Source organism: Manis pentadactyla, chromosome 10, assembly GCF_030020395.1.
Source record: "Manis pentadactyla isolate mManPen7 chromosome 10, mManPen7.hap1, whole genome shotgun sequence".
Taxonomy (NCBI): Eukaryota; Metazoa; Chordata; class Mammalia; order Pholidota; family Manidae; genus Manis; species Manis pentadactyla.
This window is the reverse complement of record NC_080028.1, coordinates 98,192,316-98,207,647: the sequence shown is the minus strand read 5'-3', so window position 1 is coordinate 98,207,647 and position 15,332 is coordinate 98,192,316. Positions and strand designations below refer to the sequence as shown.

General features: G+C 50.4%; 1 protein-coding gene across 11 annotated transcripts in view; it reads left to right on the top strand.

The window, feature by feature from the left end:
- TRRAP (transformation/transcription domain associated protein) overlaps positions 1–15,332 on the top strand; it is a 111,119-nt gene that overhangs the window by 90,423 nt on the left and 5,364 nt on the right. For 8 of the 11 annotated variants that reach the window (XM_036897094.2, XM_036897104.2, XM_036897099.2 and 5 more), the window contains 8 exons: positions 528–729; positions 1,960–2,124; positions 3,620–3,710; positions 4,987–5,186; positions 6,011–6,272; positions 9,192–9,417; positions 10,705–10,922; positions 12,839–13,023. In XM_036897094.2, the coding sequence (XP_036752989.1) occupies positions 528–729; positions 1,960–2,124; positions 3,620–3,710; positions 4,987–5,186; positions 6,011–6,272; positions 9,192–9,417; positions 10,705–10,922; positions 12,839–13,023 (1,549 nt within the window). The remainder of the gene's footprint in view (positions 1–527; positions 730–1,959; positions 2,125–3,619; positions 3,711–4,986; positions 5,187–6,010; positions 6,273–9,191; positions 9,418–10,704; positions 10,923–12,838; positions 13,024–15,332) is intronic. The other 3 variants (XM_036897102.2, XM_057487364.1, XM_036897098.2) reach the window with 1 other exon arrangement.

The following is a 15,332-nucleotide window of genomic DNA, read 5'->3' as shown; positions in this document are numbered from 1 at the left end:
CCGAGGTGCACACCCAGAGAATTAGAGATGGTGTCCAGGCAGGTACTTGTTCACTGATGTTCATAGCACGGTTCACAAGAGCCGTGATGTCAGAGCAACTCAAGTGCATGGGTGAACAGAATGTGGTGTATCTGTTCAGACATAAAAATGAGTGAAGTGCCAACATGCTGCAGCAGACAGACCTCGAGAACACTGTGCCAAGTGAAGGGAGCCAGGCATCAATAATCACATATAGTATGGCTCCATTTGTGGGAAACATGCAGGTTAGGTAGATGCCCCAAGACAGGAAGGAGCTTGGTGGTTCAGCAGGGCCTGGAGGTGGGGGGATGGAGAGTGAGTGGTAGGGGTACGGGCTTCGTTTTAGGGGGATGAAAGTGTTTGGGAACCAGACAAAGGTGGTCATTGTACAGCATTTTGAATGTACTAAAAGCCCCTGAATTACTCACTTTAAAATGCTTAATTTTATGATATGTGACATTCACCTAAAAACCCCCAGGGGCTTAGGTTTTGATTTTGTCTCCTCCCAGGTCTGAGGAAGCAAACAAGGCCTTTTCTGCAGCTGTGCAGATGCACGACGTACTTGTGAAAGCCTGGGCCATGTGGGGTGACTACCTGGAGAACATCTTCGTGAAGGAACGGCAGCTGCATCTCGGGGTGTCTGCCATCACCTGTTACCTGCACGCATGCCGGCATCAGAATGAGAGCAAATCCAGGAAGTACTTAGCCAAGGTGAGATGGAAGAACTGGCTCTGACCCAGGACCATCAGGTAGCCTTCGAGTTTGGATGCAGATTCACCGTGGACTAATCCATGCTGGGTGTGGGTGTGATTCCGTGCCTTGACTGTCGGATCCCACCCCTCTTCAAAGTGTCTTCCATTGTTCCGTTTTAAAGCTGAGAAAACTGAGGCCTAGACATACTTGGGGTCCCAGGACTTTAAGCAGCAAAACTGTCCCTGGAGTCTGGGTCTTTAGGACTCAGACCCATCCTGTGGGGTCTCATCCTGAACAGAGGCTCCTGGAGGCTGGGGAGGGGTCTCTCAGACCCCCGCCAGGCCCTGATCTCTCACCTGCAGGGCAATGCAGAGTCACAGAACCAGCTGGCCCCAGTTGCAGGTGACAGTGATCACACGTTTGCCGTGAACACTTGAGGATGAGGCTTTGGGTGCTGGAGTTCCCATCCCACATCGCTCCAGCACAGCGCCTGGCACAGGGTTGGCAGCTGACCGGTGCCTGAAGTGGTGTTTGCTAGGGATGGATTCCCCTCAGCATTGCTCCCTTTCTTCTGTCCCCAGGAAACACATTAATAAAACCCAGAATTAACTCTTGCAGAAAACTTCAGGATAAGTTGTTCTGCTTTTGTCTTTTGTCCACTGAAGGTTTGGATTTTTTAAGAATTTCTTGCATTAATGTCGATATATAGAGTGAACATCAGCATGTAGAAGTTAAAGCCAACCACAGAAACACAGACCAGCTAGTATAGTGACACAGAGAAGCTGCCTAAATACTCTGAATTTGCTTATGTTCTAGATGTAATTGTTTCAGACATCCATGGACCCCTGGCTGCCTACGTGTGGCCTACCTGATACTGGGGTGGTGTTCCTCTGAGATGTTTAGCAGAAGTACATTTTGTTTGGTGAGATCACGAGTGTGACTCGACTGGTTGGTGGCCCTTGCCCTCCGCCTGTTGCTTCCTCAGAGTCACTGGCCACCACCAGGCAGCAGATCGGATCAGTCAGCAATTGGCAGTAAAGCGAAATCTACATAAAAAGTATTTTCAAATTTTAGGTTCTATTGGTAAGATTTATATGTTAAATTTAGCAGTATTATTGGCCCTTTTGTAGCTATTTTTCCACACTGCCAATAAAGCTACTCAGTATGGTATTTTCATGTTGAGGGAAAGCCATTTGATTAAGGCCTCAGGATTTTCCTTCCGCTCTGTGGTTTTTCCTTCTGCCTTAGGTGCTGTGGCTCCTGAGTTTTGATGATGACAAGAACACGCTGGCGGACGCTGTGGACAAGTACTGCATCGGTGTGCCGCCTATCCAGTGGCTGGCCTGGATCCCCCAGCTGCTCACCTGCCTCGTGGGCTCCGAGGGGAAGCTGCTTCTGAACCTCATTAGCCAGGTGGGGATAACAGGGTGGCTTGGTTCACTGAACAACTGTCTTCATTTTATATTCTTTTCCTCTAGAAGGAAAATGTGATGCTCATAGTCCTGAACATAAGTCACAGAGACACGAAGATGTATGTATGTAGGTATCACTTGATATAAAGCATAATTAAAAGTGATTGATGGATATGTCAGGATGAAATAAAGCAGTTTCTTGGGCATCACAATATTAAAATGGTAATATCTTTGCTCGATTGTGTTGCCCTTTAAGGTGCAATTAAAGTAAACATTCTCTTAAAGCGTAAGGTTACTTAGCACTCTGAGAGCATGCTCAGGTTGTGTTTCACAGATGCCTCCTGGCGTACACTCCCAGCTCCTCAGATCTGCTTGGACTAAATCTCACCTGTAATAACGTGGTGGTCGCGGCCCTTTGCCAGGTTGTTCGGCTGCAGCTGTTAGAGGCTGAAAGCGGGTGCACTGGGTGTGGGTGCGGCTGGGACAGACCAGGCCCTGCAGAAAGGCCTTGGTGACTGTGACTGTCAGGGGAGATGGTGCCGGATTGTCCCTCTCCCATGGAAAGACTGATGGGATGAGGAAGGACCAAAAAGTGGAAGCCTGGATACAGTTCAGTCTGGGATACAGCACCTTGGGGCTGCTTTTATAAAATCCCAGCATCACACAACATCTCACGAAGGAACAGTGTCCTCAGCGAGCATCATCCTCTGTCTGGATTACTCGGCTTTTTCCATGTGGTGCACCATCTGCATTGCCCAGAAAAGGGTTTATTTTCTCCCCGAGGGGCTGTGTTCCTGGGTGCCAGAGCATCTTGGTCAGGATGTAGAGTCAGCGTTCACTAACTGTTTAGTGTGGTGAACCAGCCACCCTGTGGCCTGGCAGAGCTGGGTGTTTTTCCCTGTCTTCTTACAGGTATGGTTTCAAAGGTCTGAGGAGTCTGGTAATATCTAGTCAGGCCTTCTGAAGGAGCCATAAAATCCCACTTTAGTAGCAGTGGTATTTCTTACCTTAAATAGAAAACTTTCACTCTCTGTGCTGCAGTTAACACAGGGTAAAGTTCTCACCAAGGAGCCTAGCAGTCAGTTAGGATCAGTTCACAGTGCCCAGCAAGTTGTACCTCGTACGCAGAATGGTGTCATTTGTTTTCTCCTGTTACTTGCCTGAGGGACGTAACCCATAGGGACTAGTGCATTTTTTACTTGTTCAGATTCCCAGGATCGAATGAAGGTGCGGTCTCTGTCCTCAGCCGCCCCTGGGCAGGACTGACAACGTGCATGGTGCTGCTCTGCCTTGGATCTTTAAAGCTGAGCTAGATGCTTTACCTGCTGTTTAATCTGGCCCCGTGTGTGAGCTCAGCAGTGCAGTGTTTGCTTGCTTGGTCCAGGTGCAGACCCCAGCCCATGTATGAATGGCATCAGTTGTTGTCTGTGCACGTTGTCCTCAGCTGGAAGCGTGGTGCTAAGTGGTGCCCTTTATTGCTCCATGTCTCTGAGCAGGTTGGACGGGTGTATCCCCAAGCAGTCTACTTCCCCATCCGGACCTTGTACCTGACCCTGAAAATAGAGCAGCGGGAACGCTACAAGAGCGGTACGTCTCAGGCGGGGCCGGCCGGCTGCAGAGAGCACGTCCGCAGGGGACTCCATGTCCAGACTGCTGTGGACACGCTCCTGCCCTCGGTGCACCTCCAGCACATGGACCAGTCTTATCTTTAGCCAGTGAGGACACTGGGGGGTCAGAGGGCAAAGCCTGATCTTGGAGTGAAGTTTGTTTCTTTTTTCCATGATGTATAGGGGCGTTCATTTACTGAGAGTTTTCATCCATAAGTAGGAAAAAATAGATGAAATTTTTAGTTATAGATAATTACAAAGTTTAACTTGCCTCATGAGGTATAAATGTAACCTGCTCAGCAGTGCAAATGCGAGCTGCTCTGTGTATGTTACTTGGCTCATAAGGAGTGTCTTCATCTGTCAAAACCAGTACAGAAATCAAAAACCCCCAGATTAAAAAACTTACTTGAAATACAAGGTTTTTAATTTAAATTTAACAGTCCCAGGGTATAAAGAAATAGCTTACGTAATGGCTCAGGTGCCCACTAAGCATGGTACTTGGTGAACAGTCAAAGCACTGTTGCTTCGCAGCACTCCATGCTGCGAGGCCTGTCTCTGAGAAGGTGGTCTCCCCGCCGACGGCCACAGCATCGCCCACTGACAGGCTGGGCTGGTTAGGAGATCGCACAGAAGCCCGTGACGAGCCTGCTCACTGCAGCTCTGGCCTGGTCTGCTGAGGTAGATCTGTGTTCTGGTCTCCTGAAAATTAAGATTTTTTAAATTGTAACTGAGCTAAAGCTAGAAAAGTGGCTGTCACAGGTCTACAACATAGTTCTCATACAGCTGGCAGCTCTTTGTCCAAAATACCATTTTATACATGTGTTTTGGCTTTCCTACATTAAAAAAATGTAGACTTGCTCATTAACTACTTTTAGATTCCAAACGTATTGTGGAATATGTTCCCCCAAATTTAAAAATCCTCAGACTTAAGAGAGAGTGGAGTGAGCCCGTGACACCCTCACCTGGAGCCGTCGCCCAGCCTGCCACCATGCCTCCCCTCTCTCAGCGTGGGCACATCCTGCTTCCCACCATAACGTTTGAAGCCGAGCTGTGGGCAGGCGCCTGTGCCCCTGAGCACACCTCTCCTTAGACCCTGGAGCCAGGCTGCGCTTCCCACAGCCCTGGGGAAGTAGTGTCATGACGAGTCCGCTCCGGCAGGAGCCAGCGCTCCTTTGGCCGATGGGTCCTCTAGAGCCCTGTGCTCTCACGTTGGGCCAGGTTTGCGCTGACATTGGCGTTGTGTGTGTTGCTCTCAGATTCTGGACAGCAGCAGCCAAGTTCAGTGGGTAACCAGTCCCATTCTGCATCAGATCCAGGGCCCATAAGAGCAACAGCCCCCATGTGGCGCTGCAGCCGAATCATGCACATGCAACGAGAGCTCCACCCGACACTTCTGTCTTCCCTGGAAGGCATCGTCGACCAGATGGTCTGGTTCAGAGAGAACTGGCATGAGGAGGTATTTGGACATGATCTCGGGAGCGTGGCTTCTTGGCGAGGGACTGTATCGTTCTGTATTCTTTTGTGGCCATATTATCTTTAGGTTAGCTGCCTGGTCATTTTACATATTTTTTGTTCTTGAACTGAACAATGGAACAGGCAAATAGTTAATGTCTGCGCACTGGTGTAGCCTTAACTATTTGAAGCAGAGTACTTCAGAATGAGATGAAATTGCGAGCACCATGTCTGTCCTTAAGATGCCTACTTTGCTTGCTTGCCCCTGTGAGCTCAGTCACTTAGCGCCAGACGACCAGGCAGCCGCAATGGTTTAAGGAACCACTGGCTCCTGATCTCCCGTGGCACCAGTGAGTCTCTCCAGATCTTTTCAGTAGCCAGGCCCCCTCCTCAAAGCTGTTTGCATAAGCTGATAATAAAATAGACCAGCCCTTGTTATCCAGATGCTCCCCTAGCTGGCCATGAGGCTCCTAGGTATGACCGTTACTTTGTGTGAGCACAGCCATGCAGGCAGCACTACCCTGTCTGGATATAAGGTCTTCCGTGGCTGATCAGGAGAAGGTAAATGTATGATCAAAAGAGTGGGGTTTTGGTTTTGGTTTTTTTGTGACACTCAGGACACTTAATCCTTGTTGGGGACACAGCTCGCTGTGTGGAGCCCGTGGGTGGCCTGTATATTCTGTGCCCATTGGTTTTACACCTGCTGGGCACCAGGCGGCTGTCAGAATAGCCCCAGGCCAGGGTGGGGTGCTAGACAGATGCATCTGGTCAGTCAAGTGCTTGGAGGGAAGCTGTGTTTGGCGAACTGCCCCTTGTTCTTCCCACCAGGTTCTCAGGCAGCTCCAGCAGGGCCTGGCGAAATGTTACTCTGTCGCATTTGAGAAAAGCGGGGCTGTGTCTGATGCCAAAATCACCCCCCACACTCTCAATTTCGTCAAGAAGCTGGTGAGCACGTTTGGGGTGGGCCTGGAGAACGTGTCCAATGTCTCCACCATGTTCTCCAGCGCCGCCTCCGAGTCTCTGGCTAGGCGGGCGCAGGCCACTGCTCAGGACCCCGTCTTCCAGAAGCTGAAGGGCCAGTTCACCACTGGTGAGTCTCTGTCTGCTCTTCCTGCGCCTGGGGGAGGTCCTGTCCCCCGCTCTTCCTCCGTCTTCAGCCTCCAAGCTGATTGCGGTCACCGTCTGTGTTAGCACCGTGTGGGAAGCTGGCTGCCCTGGGTTCAAACAGACTCAGGTCTTCAGGACATTGCGGCTCCGCAGCCTGAGAGCTCACACCCATCACAGCGAGGGTTAAGGTGTGGAGCCAGGGCTCGGGGCTCCACCTCGCGTCAGGAGGAGGGTGGTTTCGAGCTGACCCTGCTCTTGCTCGCCTGCTCCTCCCATCACTTGGTTTCTGTGGAGAAACTTAACACTGTCAGGTGAGGCTGTGAGACTCACAGGCATGAGTCAGTCCACACACGAAGTGGATCCTGGTGGCAGTGATGGGGAGATCATATTTCATTGCACGTCCCTAGACCCACAGGAGCGCGGATCCTGGCTTCACTCCCTGTGCGACCTGAGGCAGGCGAGTCCGGCCTCCCTTGGTCTGAGCCTTCCCAGGCCCCCGGCCTCAGGCAGGTGCTCCAGCACCCGATCCCTCTCCTGCCCTGCCGCCATCCCCCTGACATGCCTGGGGAGCACCAGGTCCCAGACGGTCGCTTTGGCTTCTGAGTGACCTCTGCAGGCTTCTGTCCTGAGCACCTACCTGGGAGAGACCACCATGTGAAAACAAGATAGCTGAATCTCCGAGAGCTGAAGGAAACATTTCAGCTTAATTAACCCTTTTGTAACTGACTTTAAAATAGTCTTTCTTTACTGATACATTAAATGAGAAAATAAATGGTTCTCATTTTTAGATAATTAAAGTATGTTTTAACAACTTGTACCTCAGAGAACACAGTTAAAAATTGTATGTATGTAGAGTAGGTTGAAATCACATAACAAAACATTACCCCCACTGATTACAAAGGGAGCAACCCACCTGGAGCACAGCGTGCCACCACCTCGTGCCCAGGGACCGGGGGCACTGGTCCCCCACTCCTGGTGGGTCGGGTGTTAAACGCTGGACTTGCTGGAAGGTTGAGGGGCTTCGCTGGAGCCGAAACCCTGAGGAAGGTGCTGCTCGTGAGTCCGGCCCCTCCTGCTGTTCACACTGAACAAAGGGCTTCATATCTCAGATGTTTCTGTGTGACGTCCAGGTGACGTCTGTCCCTGTTCCCTGAAAGAGAAAGAGTTTGAGGTGAAGTTTTATGGATATCATCACGTTTTACTTAAAAGAAATGATACTCAGTATGTGTTTACCTTCCAATGTCTGATCATTAAATCAAATATAGTCTGAATTAGAGAATCAGAGGTGGTCCACTGGCCACTGACTAGGAGTGCATGTGGAGGTTCAGTCAGCCCAGAAACGGCACAGCGGACTCACACGGAGAGCAAAGACCCCTTTACACCCGGGTGCTTGCACACGGTGCTCCTGTCCACTTTCTGTAAGAGCCCCGAACTGGACACTGCCAGACGCCCCTCAAAGGGGAGTAGACCAGCAGTGCGGTGCGTCCACACACACATGAAACACACAGAATGGAGTTAACTATGGTTATTCACAGCCTGGATGGACCTCAGATTATGCCCAGTGCAAAAAGCCAATCTCAGAAGGAGGCATACTGCATAATTCTATCTATAAGGTAACAATAACAGGTGGAGAGTGGATGAGTTGTGGCCCCACCACCTCCTTGGGGGCCCCTCCCTGGGGAGGAGGTGGGTGTGGCTGTGAGGGGATGGGCAAGTAGGACATCTTGGTTGTGGTGCTACTTACGCCCAAGGTCTGCACTTGGGCGGCCACCCCCCTCTGGTGCCTGTGGGCTTCCCTCAGCAGTGTTGATGGGGCCCCGCCAGCCCTGGATCCGCATTCATGCTGCATTTAGCTCCATCCACCCTGCAGCAGCCCGGGGAAGGCTCTGCCCCAGCCAAGTGGAAAGAGGACCTTCCAGGGCAGCCCTGCCTGGGCTCTCGCTGCCCAACCTGCCTTTGCAAAAGCAAACACGGAAAAGCGCGTGGAAGGCGCTTGAGAGGTCTGGCCGCCTCGAGCGTGTGTGTGAAGGTGCCTCTCTGCACCACAATCCGACCTTTCCTTTGGCCGCTGGATCACGGTTTCCTGGTGACATGAGCACTGGGCCTCCTCACGGCCCCCACGGAATCTGTGTTTCAGACAGAAGTCGTTGGGCTTATCCTGACCTTCAGAATCTGGTGAATTAGGATTAGAGCCCCTCCCACTATAGGTGTTAATCTGGATGGAACTGAGGTTTCTTAAAAAAAGAAGGACTTTTCAATTTAATGGACCTTTTAATACTGAGTCTCAGTAAAATGAGAGAATACAGTAGTTGGGGGTTTTAATTGCTTAAGCAAGAAGTATGTATTTTCCATTTTTGTGATTTTTATTTCTTGCCTTAATCCCTTTAATGAACTGATTTATAATTCAGTGTTCACCTGGATGTCTTCCTTTTCCCATTTAGCTTCAGATCGGTCACGTGTTGGTCACTGACCGGGGGCCTTACTAGTTCCTCGGGGTGATGCGTGCTTGGAGGCGGGGCTGCCGCCAGGCAGTCATCTGTGGGCCGTCTCCATGGGCTCCTGAGCCCTCAGGCCCCGTGGCTCAGCGCTGAGACAGCCCTGGGCCCTGCATCCTCTCCTGAAAGAAGCCTGTTGTGATGGGGGTGACCTTCCCTGTTAGCCACTCATCTCTTCCCCCTCCTCCTGCCTGGGGAATTGACAGGGCCCCCCCCCACTAGGCTCTCTTGTTTTTTCAGGCCTTAAGTTACACTTCAAGAGTACGAGGGACTTAAAATGTTTTTGCTCCAGACTAGATTTAAAGGATGCTTGGTTCCTAGCAAGGAGCTGCTTAAGCACGAGTTTGTAGTGAATTCAAAGTAGCCTGGATGATTTTAAATGTTTTTAATCATGTTTTATTTTGAAGATTTTGACTTCAGTGTTCCAGGATCCATGAAGCTTCATAATCTTATTTCTAAATTGAAAAAGTGGATCAAAATCCTAGAGGCTAAAACGAAGCAGCTTCCAAAATTCTTCCTCATAGAAGAAAAGTGCCGGTTTTTGAGCAATTTCTCAGCACAGACAGCAGAAGTAGAAATCCCTGGGGAATTTCTGATGCCAAAGCCAACACATTATTATATCAAGATCGCTCGGTGAGTCCGCCTGGCAGCACCTGATCACTAACCTATCGGCGTGAGAGGCCTGGGGCAGCCTTTCAGGCTCTGACCCCTCCCTGTGCTCTCCTTTACCCTGGAACATGGGAACATGAGATGCTCTAGGATTTGAGTAATCAAACACCCTTAAAGGGTCTGCTCTGATAGGTCAAATGTCTTGAGTCAAATTTCTGTTCCTTTCGTTTCCAAAAGAACCTTTTCTGAATCCCCAGAGAACTTGACAAAATATAGTTTCCCAGTCTTTTGTAAACACTTAAAATGCAATATTCAAAACAGAACCATGATTTCACTCATCTGTGGAGTAGAAGAACAAAGAAAAAAATGCTGAAGGAACAAAACAATGGCAGACTCACAGAACCCAAGAATGGACTAACAGTTACCAAAGGAAAAGGGACTGGGGAGGATGGGTGGGAAGGGAGGGATAAGGGAAAAAAAGGGGGGGTGGCATTACGATTAGTAGACATAATGTAGGGGGTGGGGCACAGGGAAGGCAGTATAACACAGAGAAGACAAGTAGTGATTCTGTAGCATCTTACTACACTGATGGACAGTGACTGTAATGGGGTTATGTGGGGGGAACTGATGATGGGGGGGGTCTAGTAAACATAATATTCCTCATGTAATTGTTGATTAATGATACCAAAATTTAAAAAATTTAAAAAAAAACAGACAATTTTAAAATCTACTAGAAGGCATTGCTTCTCATGTTAAACATAAAAGGTGCTGTGACAAATGGTCATCACCAAAGCTCTGCTTTTCCAAACATGCAGAATCTGGTTTCCCTTTCCCCCAAGTCCAGCTTGTGTCTGGCCAGCCCTTCCTCCTCCCTGACTTCCAGAGGCCCACGGGGAGGGTGACTGCGGGGCGTGCCAGTCCCCACGCTGGCTCCTCACTGCCCCAGTGCAGATTTGCAGACTGACATTCAGACCCTGGTCCCTCACAGCTCCCTGCTGATGCTCTCAGCCAGATCAGCAGCCTGTCTTCTCTGAAGTTGTCCCCGTGGCGTGACTGATTGGACTCCAGCGTCATCTCTTCTACCTTTTGTTTTCCCTTTGCCTGCCCTCCCGCCCCACCTCTGCCAGTATGGAAACTGATGTAGTTTCTTTTCTTGTATCATAAAACATTATCATGCTGTTTATGCCTTGTCAGAATGAGGTGGGGTCGAAATAAGTTAACAAATGGCTGCTGTAACTACACTGTCTGACTGCCGAAGGATTGGAAACTGAGCCTCGGAGCTGGTATTTGATTATTTGCTTGTCTCTGTAGGTTTATGCCCAGGGTGGAGATTGTGCAGAAGCACAATACTGCAGCCAGGAGGCTGCACATCCGTGGACACAATGGCAAGATCTACCCCTACCTTGTCATGAACGATGCCTGCCTGACAGAGTCACGGAGAGAGGAGCGTGTGCTGCAGCTACTCCGCCTGCTGAATCCCTGTTTGGAGAAGAGGAAGGAAACCACAAAGAGGCACTTGTTTTTCACAGGTATGAGAACTGCATTTTGGGGCACATGGCTGCTCCCATGAGCCTTTGAGGGCTTTCGTGTGTGCCCTCTGTCAGCAGCCCAGAGTGCCTGGACTGACCAAGTAGGAAAGGCCTTGGTGGGAGATCAGGTCCCCTAGATAGGGCCGTGGCCCCCAGCCCTCAGGCTCCTTGTTGCAGGACGAGGCTGTGCCCAGGTCCAGTTTGGAGAGGGGGCACCAGGCCCAGGGTGCTGCCAGTTTCTTCCCCAGGAATCAGCCTGGGCTGAGCACGGGGCTTGTTAGGCATGTCACAGCACGCTTTCATGTCTGAGTGAGCCTCCACGTGACTCCTGGGACCCACACTGCAGGGTTTACCCTCCCCAAGCAAAGTGCAGGCCTTGGGAAGCTGAGGAAGCTCCGTGAAGGCCCCAGAAATCTTGGCTAAGGCAGCCAGCAGCCCCTGAGTGAGGTCTTTCCACACCAAGTGGTCATGTTTGATTTATGGGTGACCTGTTCCTGTTATAATGGGGCGTGAGTGAGACGCCTGTCATCTCACTCGGAGGGAAGAACCACGGTTCAAACATATGAGCATTTAGTCCCTGAGGTTAGGGGCCCGTTGTGACACGTGTTGTCTAGTCCCATGTGGAACTTTGTCCTGACAGCTAAGGTGAAATCTGACCCACTCTGACCTACATCTATTGCCCTTTAAGTTCAGTATTGCCAAAATAAGAAGTAGATTGGAAACAAGTCTGTGGGAAGCCGTGTGTAGTTACCACATATGAAACATGATCATGCTGCTGACCCAGCTATGTAATAGATTGATCTTGGCTGCTTCCAAAGAAACAGACCCTTGGTTAGCACCAAGTGATGGTGTCCAAATATGTGCCCTGGAGTCACTTTGAAATTCTTCATGGACTGAAGCCATGGCAGGAAGCCAGTAGCTGTGATTTAACTGGCGGGCTCGCTGAGCAGTGTGTCTGTTAGAATGGCATCTGTGTGCCCTGCGCCAACCCCTGGGCTCATGTGGTGATGGACTGAGGCCGCCGCAGGCCCTGGTTTTCAGGCCCTGCTCAGAGCACCAGAGCAGGTTGTGCTGTGACACCCCCACCCTGGACAAGCTTAATTTTGCTGCCATCTTCTGGAAACTCAGCTTTCTACAAAATGTCTTTATGATAAGGCTTTAATCTACTATCTTTGAAGTGTTATTTAATCCACCAACAACACTGTGGAGTGGGCGCTGCTCTCTGGTGTACGGGTGAAGAAGCTGACATTCCCCAAGTCCAGGAGCTGTCTGCAGGGTCACCGCACCTGGGCAGTGGGCTTGGGGCGGGAGGGCAGGCGGGCCGGCTCCCCCGGCCTGCTGGTTGGGTGTGGTTGTGATGCCGGCTGTTGCCCTGTTCCATGAATTGTTTCATAAACTACATCTCAGATGCGAGAACGGTAACTGGGGAGCCCCATGTGTCGCCATCTGTCCGTACAGGTAAATTAACAGGATGGAATCACAAGATGCACTCTGGGTGCTTTCCTTGTCAAGCCGTAGAGCACAGAGGACCCCTTGAGTGGTCACTGACTCACCACACGCAGCACCGTCACACTTGGCCCTGCGGGGCAAGGCGACGGGAGCGGGGAGAAGGGTGACTCCCCTGATGAACCCCAATCAAGGAGAGCCTCTAAAATGTGAACAGTTGACAGAGTCTCTTTATTTTTAATTTTTTAAAGATTTTCTGAGTCATTCCTGTTCATCTGCGTCTTGAATTCAGGATGGTGGCTGCTCAGCTCTGTCCCCCAGGAGACCGAGCTTCACGCCCTGTGCTGAGTCAGTACGTGGTGTGGGATCGGCTCTGCAGCTTCCTCTGCTCACAAAGGGCTGCCTGGCATGAAGGCTGGTGCCCGCCCGTGGCCATCCCCTCAGCTGCCCTTCCTTCCCTGCCCCCTCAGTCCCGCGAGTGGTGGCAGTGTCCCCGCAGATGCGCCTGGTGCAGGACAACCCCTCTTCCCTGTCCCTCGTGGAGATCTACAAGCAGCGCTGTGCCAAGAAGGGCATCGAGCACGACAACCCCATCTCCCGTTACTATGACAGACTGGCCACCGTGCAGGCACGTGGGACCCAAGCCAGCCACCAGGTACCGGGTCGGGAGGGGCAGGGCGCCAGGTGGTGCTTCCATGATGTGTGTGCTGGGAAAGGGGGTGGGGCCTTAGAGGTGCCTTCCCTAGAGGGCTGGGCTTGTGAGATGGTAGCAGTTAGATGGTCACAGACCCTGGTGAAGTGTCCTTTGCTACAGACCATTTGTCACAACAAAATCAAGCAAAATTTTAGCCTTGGAGATGTTTGTGGTCTTTTGCTGCACTTAGAAGCACAGAAGTTCGATTTTGTTTTGGTATTAATTATTATTTTAATTCATTTTGTTATCATTAATCTACAATTACATGAAGAACATTATGTTTACTAGACTCCCCCCTTCACCAAGTCCCCCCCCACAAACCCCATTACAGTCACTGTCCATCAGCTTAGTAAGATGCTGTAGAATCAGAAGTTCAAATTTTAAAAATAACTTTATGGCAAACTCATTTGGCAGCCACACCTGATTTAGGGATGTGAAGCTATTTGTTCGCTCTTCCCACCTCATCTGGTTTTGCTTGGGGGCGTTAGGGGATATGTAGTCTCTGTACCATGTATAGTTGCTAAAATGCATCAGGCCCAGCTCTTTCCGTCGCCTCTGGCAGGAGCACATGGCCACCACAGCAACCTGGCCGCTCTGGCCAGCTCCCAGCGGTGGACGAGGTCCCTCTGCCGAGCAGATCGCTGTACTAGGTAGAAGGCCTGCACGTGTGGGCTCTGGATGAGGAGGTCTTGTATGGGATTGTTGCAGATCACTGAGAGGCGCTTCCCTTGGCCTGCTCACCAGATGCCACTGTTGGCCTTCCTGTACTTCCCTAGAGGGCCTCACAGTTTGTAGGAGAGCCTGAAGCTATGACCTGGCCTCCATTCCTCCAGCGACTCATTTTTGTTGGTCTGGGTCCTGCCAGATGTTTTGTTGAGGAGGATGGAGCCCACAGGGCGCTGGCTTCACTGGCCATGGCGGCACTCAGGGTGCAGGCAGGGCCTGGGGCTCCGGGCCTCCGGGTCTGCTGCGGCCTCCCGCATTCGTGCAGGCTGAGGAGGTGGAGTCCCTCTGTTCTCGTTGGCCTGTGTGGACAGAGTCTGTCACCTCCCTTGGGACTCAGTTTCACGCGCGGGTCACTGCCTCGTCGCTCTGTGGACTGTGGATGGTTTTGAGGTGCTCGTGGGCAGTGAATGGATTGTGTTCTGTGGCTACATTTACCTCTGACAATGTGGAAACTGATGACCTCTGTTGGGATAAACATGTACATGAGAATCCCCCTAATAAACTGGTGAAGCTGTGATGACTGGTCCAGTTTAGGAACAGCTAAGGATGCTGGTCCCAGCGTCAATCTGCTGCTTACCCTTTGTACCTGGTTTATTTCATTAACTCTGCTGCTTCATCCTTTGCGTTTCTTTACTAACACCTTTGTTGAGATACAATTCATGGGCAAGAAAATTCACCCTTTAAAATGTACCACTCAGTGCTTTTCATAAAGTCACAGAGGTGTGAAGTCATCACTACTGTCTGTCTGCAAAACATCAGCCCCAAAAGAAACCTCATACCCATTACTAGTCACTCCCCCTTCCCATCTGCCCCCAGCCCTTGACCAGTGCAGATCTTCCGTCTCTGAATCTGCCTATTCTGGCCATATCTTACGAATACTGTCAAACAGCATGTGGTCTTCTGTTCTGGCTTTTCTTACTTGGCACTGTGTTTCCCACGTTCACCCACTCTGTGGCATCAGTCAGCAGTTTGTCCTTGTTTACTATGGAGTAATTCTCCCTGGTGTGAATATACCATGTGTAATTTATCCGTCCATCAGCTGAGGGGCTTTTGGATTAGTTATCTTTTTGCCTATTATGACAAGTGCTGCTGTGCACGTTGATGCATGAGTTTTCCTATGAACATATGTTTTATTTCGGTTGGATATACACCAGGAGAATTGCTGGGTCAAGTGGTAAGTCTTCTGTTAACATTTTCATGTGCTGCCCCGAGATTTTCCGAAGTGGCCCTAATGCGTGAGGGTCGCAGTTCCCACATTTCCCCACCAGCAGCTGTGTGTGCCCCTCTGCCCACAGCGGCCCTCATGGGCGCGCACTGCCTGGTAACCAGGGATACCGAGCAGCTCGTAATGGGCTGATTGGCTCTTGGCATATTTACTTTGGAGAAATGTATATTCAGTCCCTTTGTTCATTTTAAATTGGATGATTTGTCTTTTTATTGTTGATTCTACTTTAATATTTATACAAGCAGCTTCACTTTTTTCCTGTGTTGTATATTAGCCATGTTTTCCTGATTTTTTGCATGTCTTACCTTTTTGTTGTTGT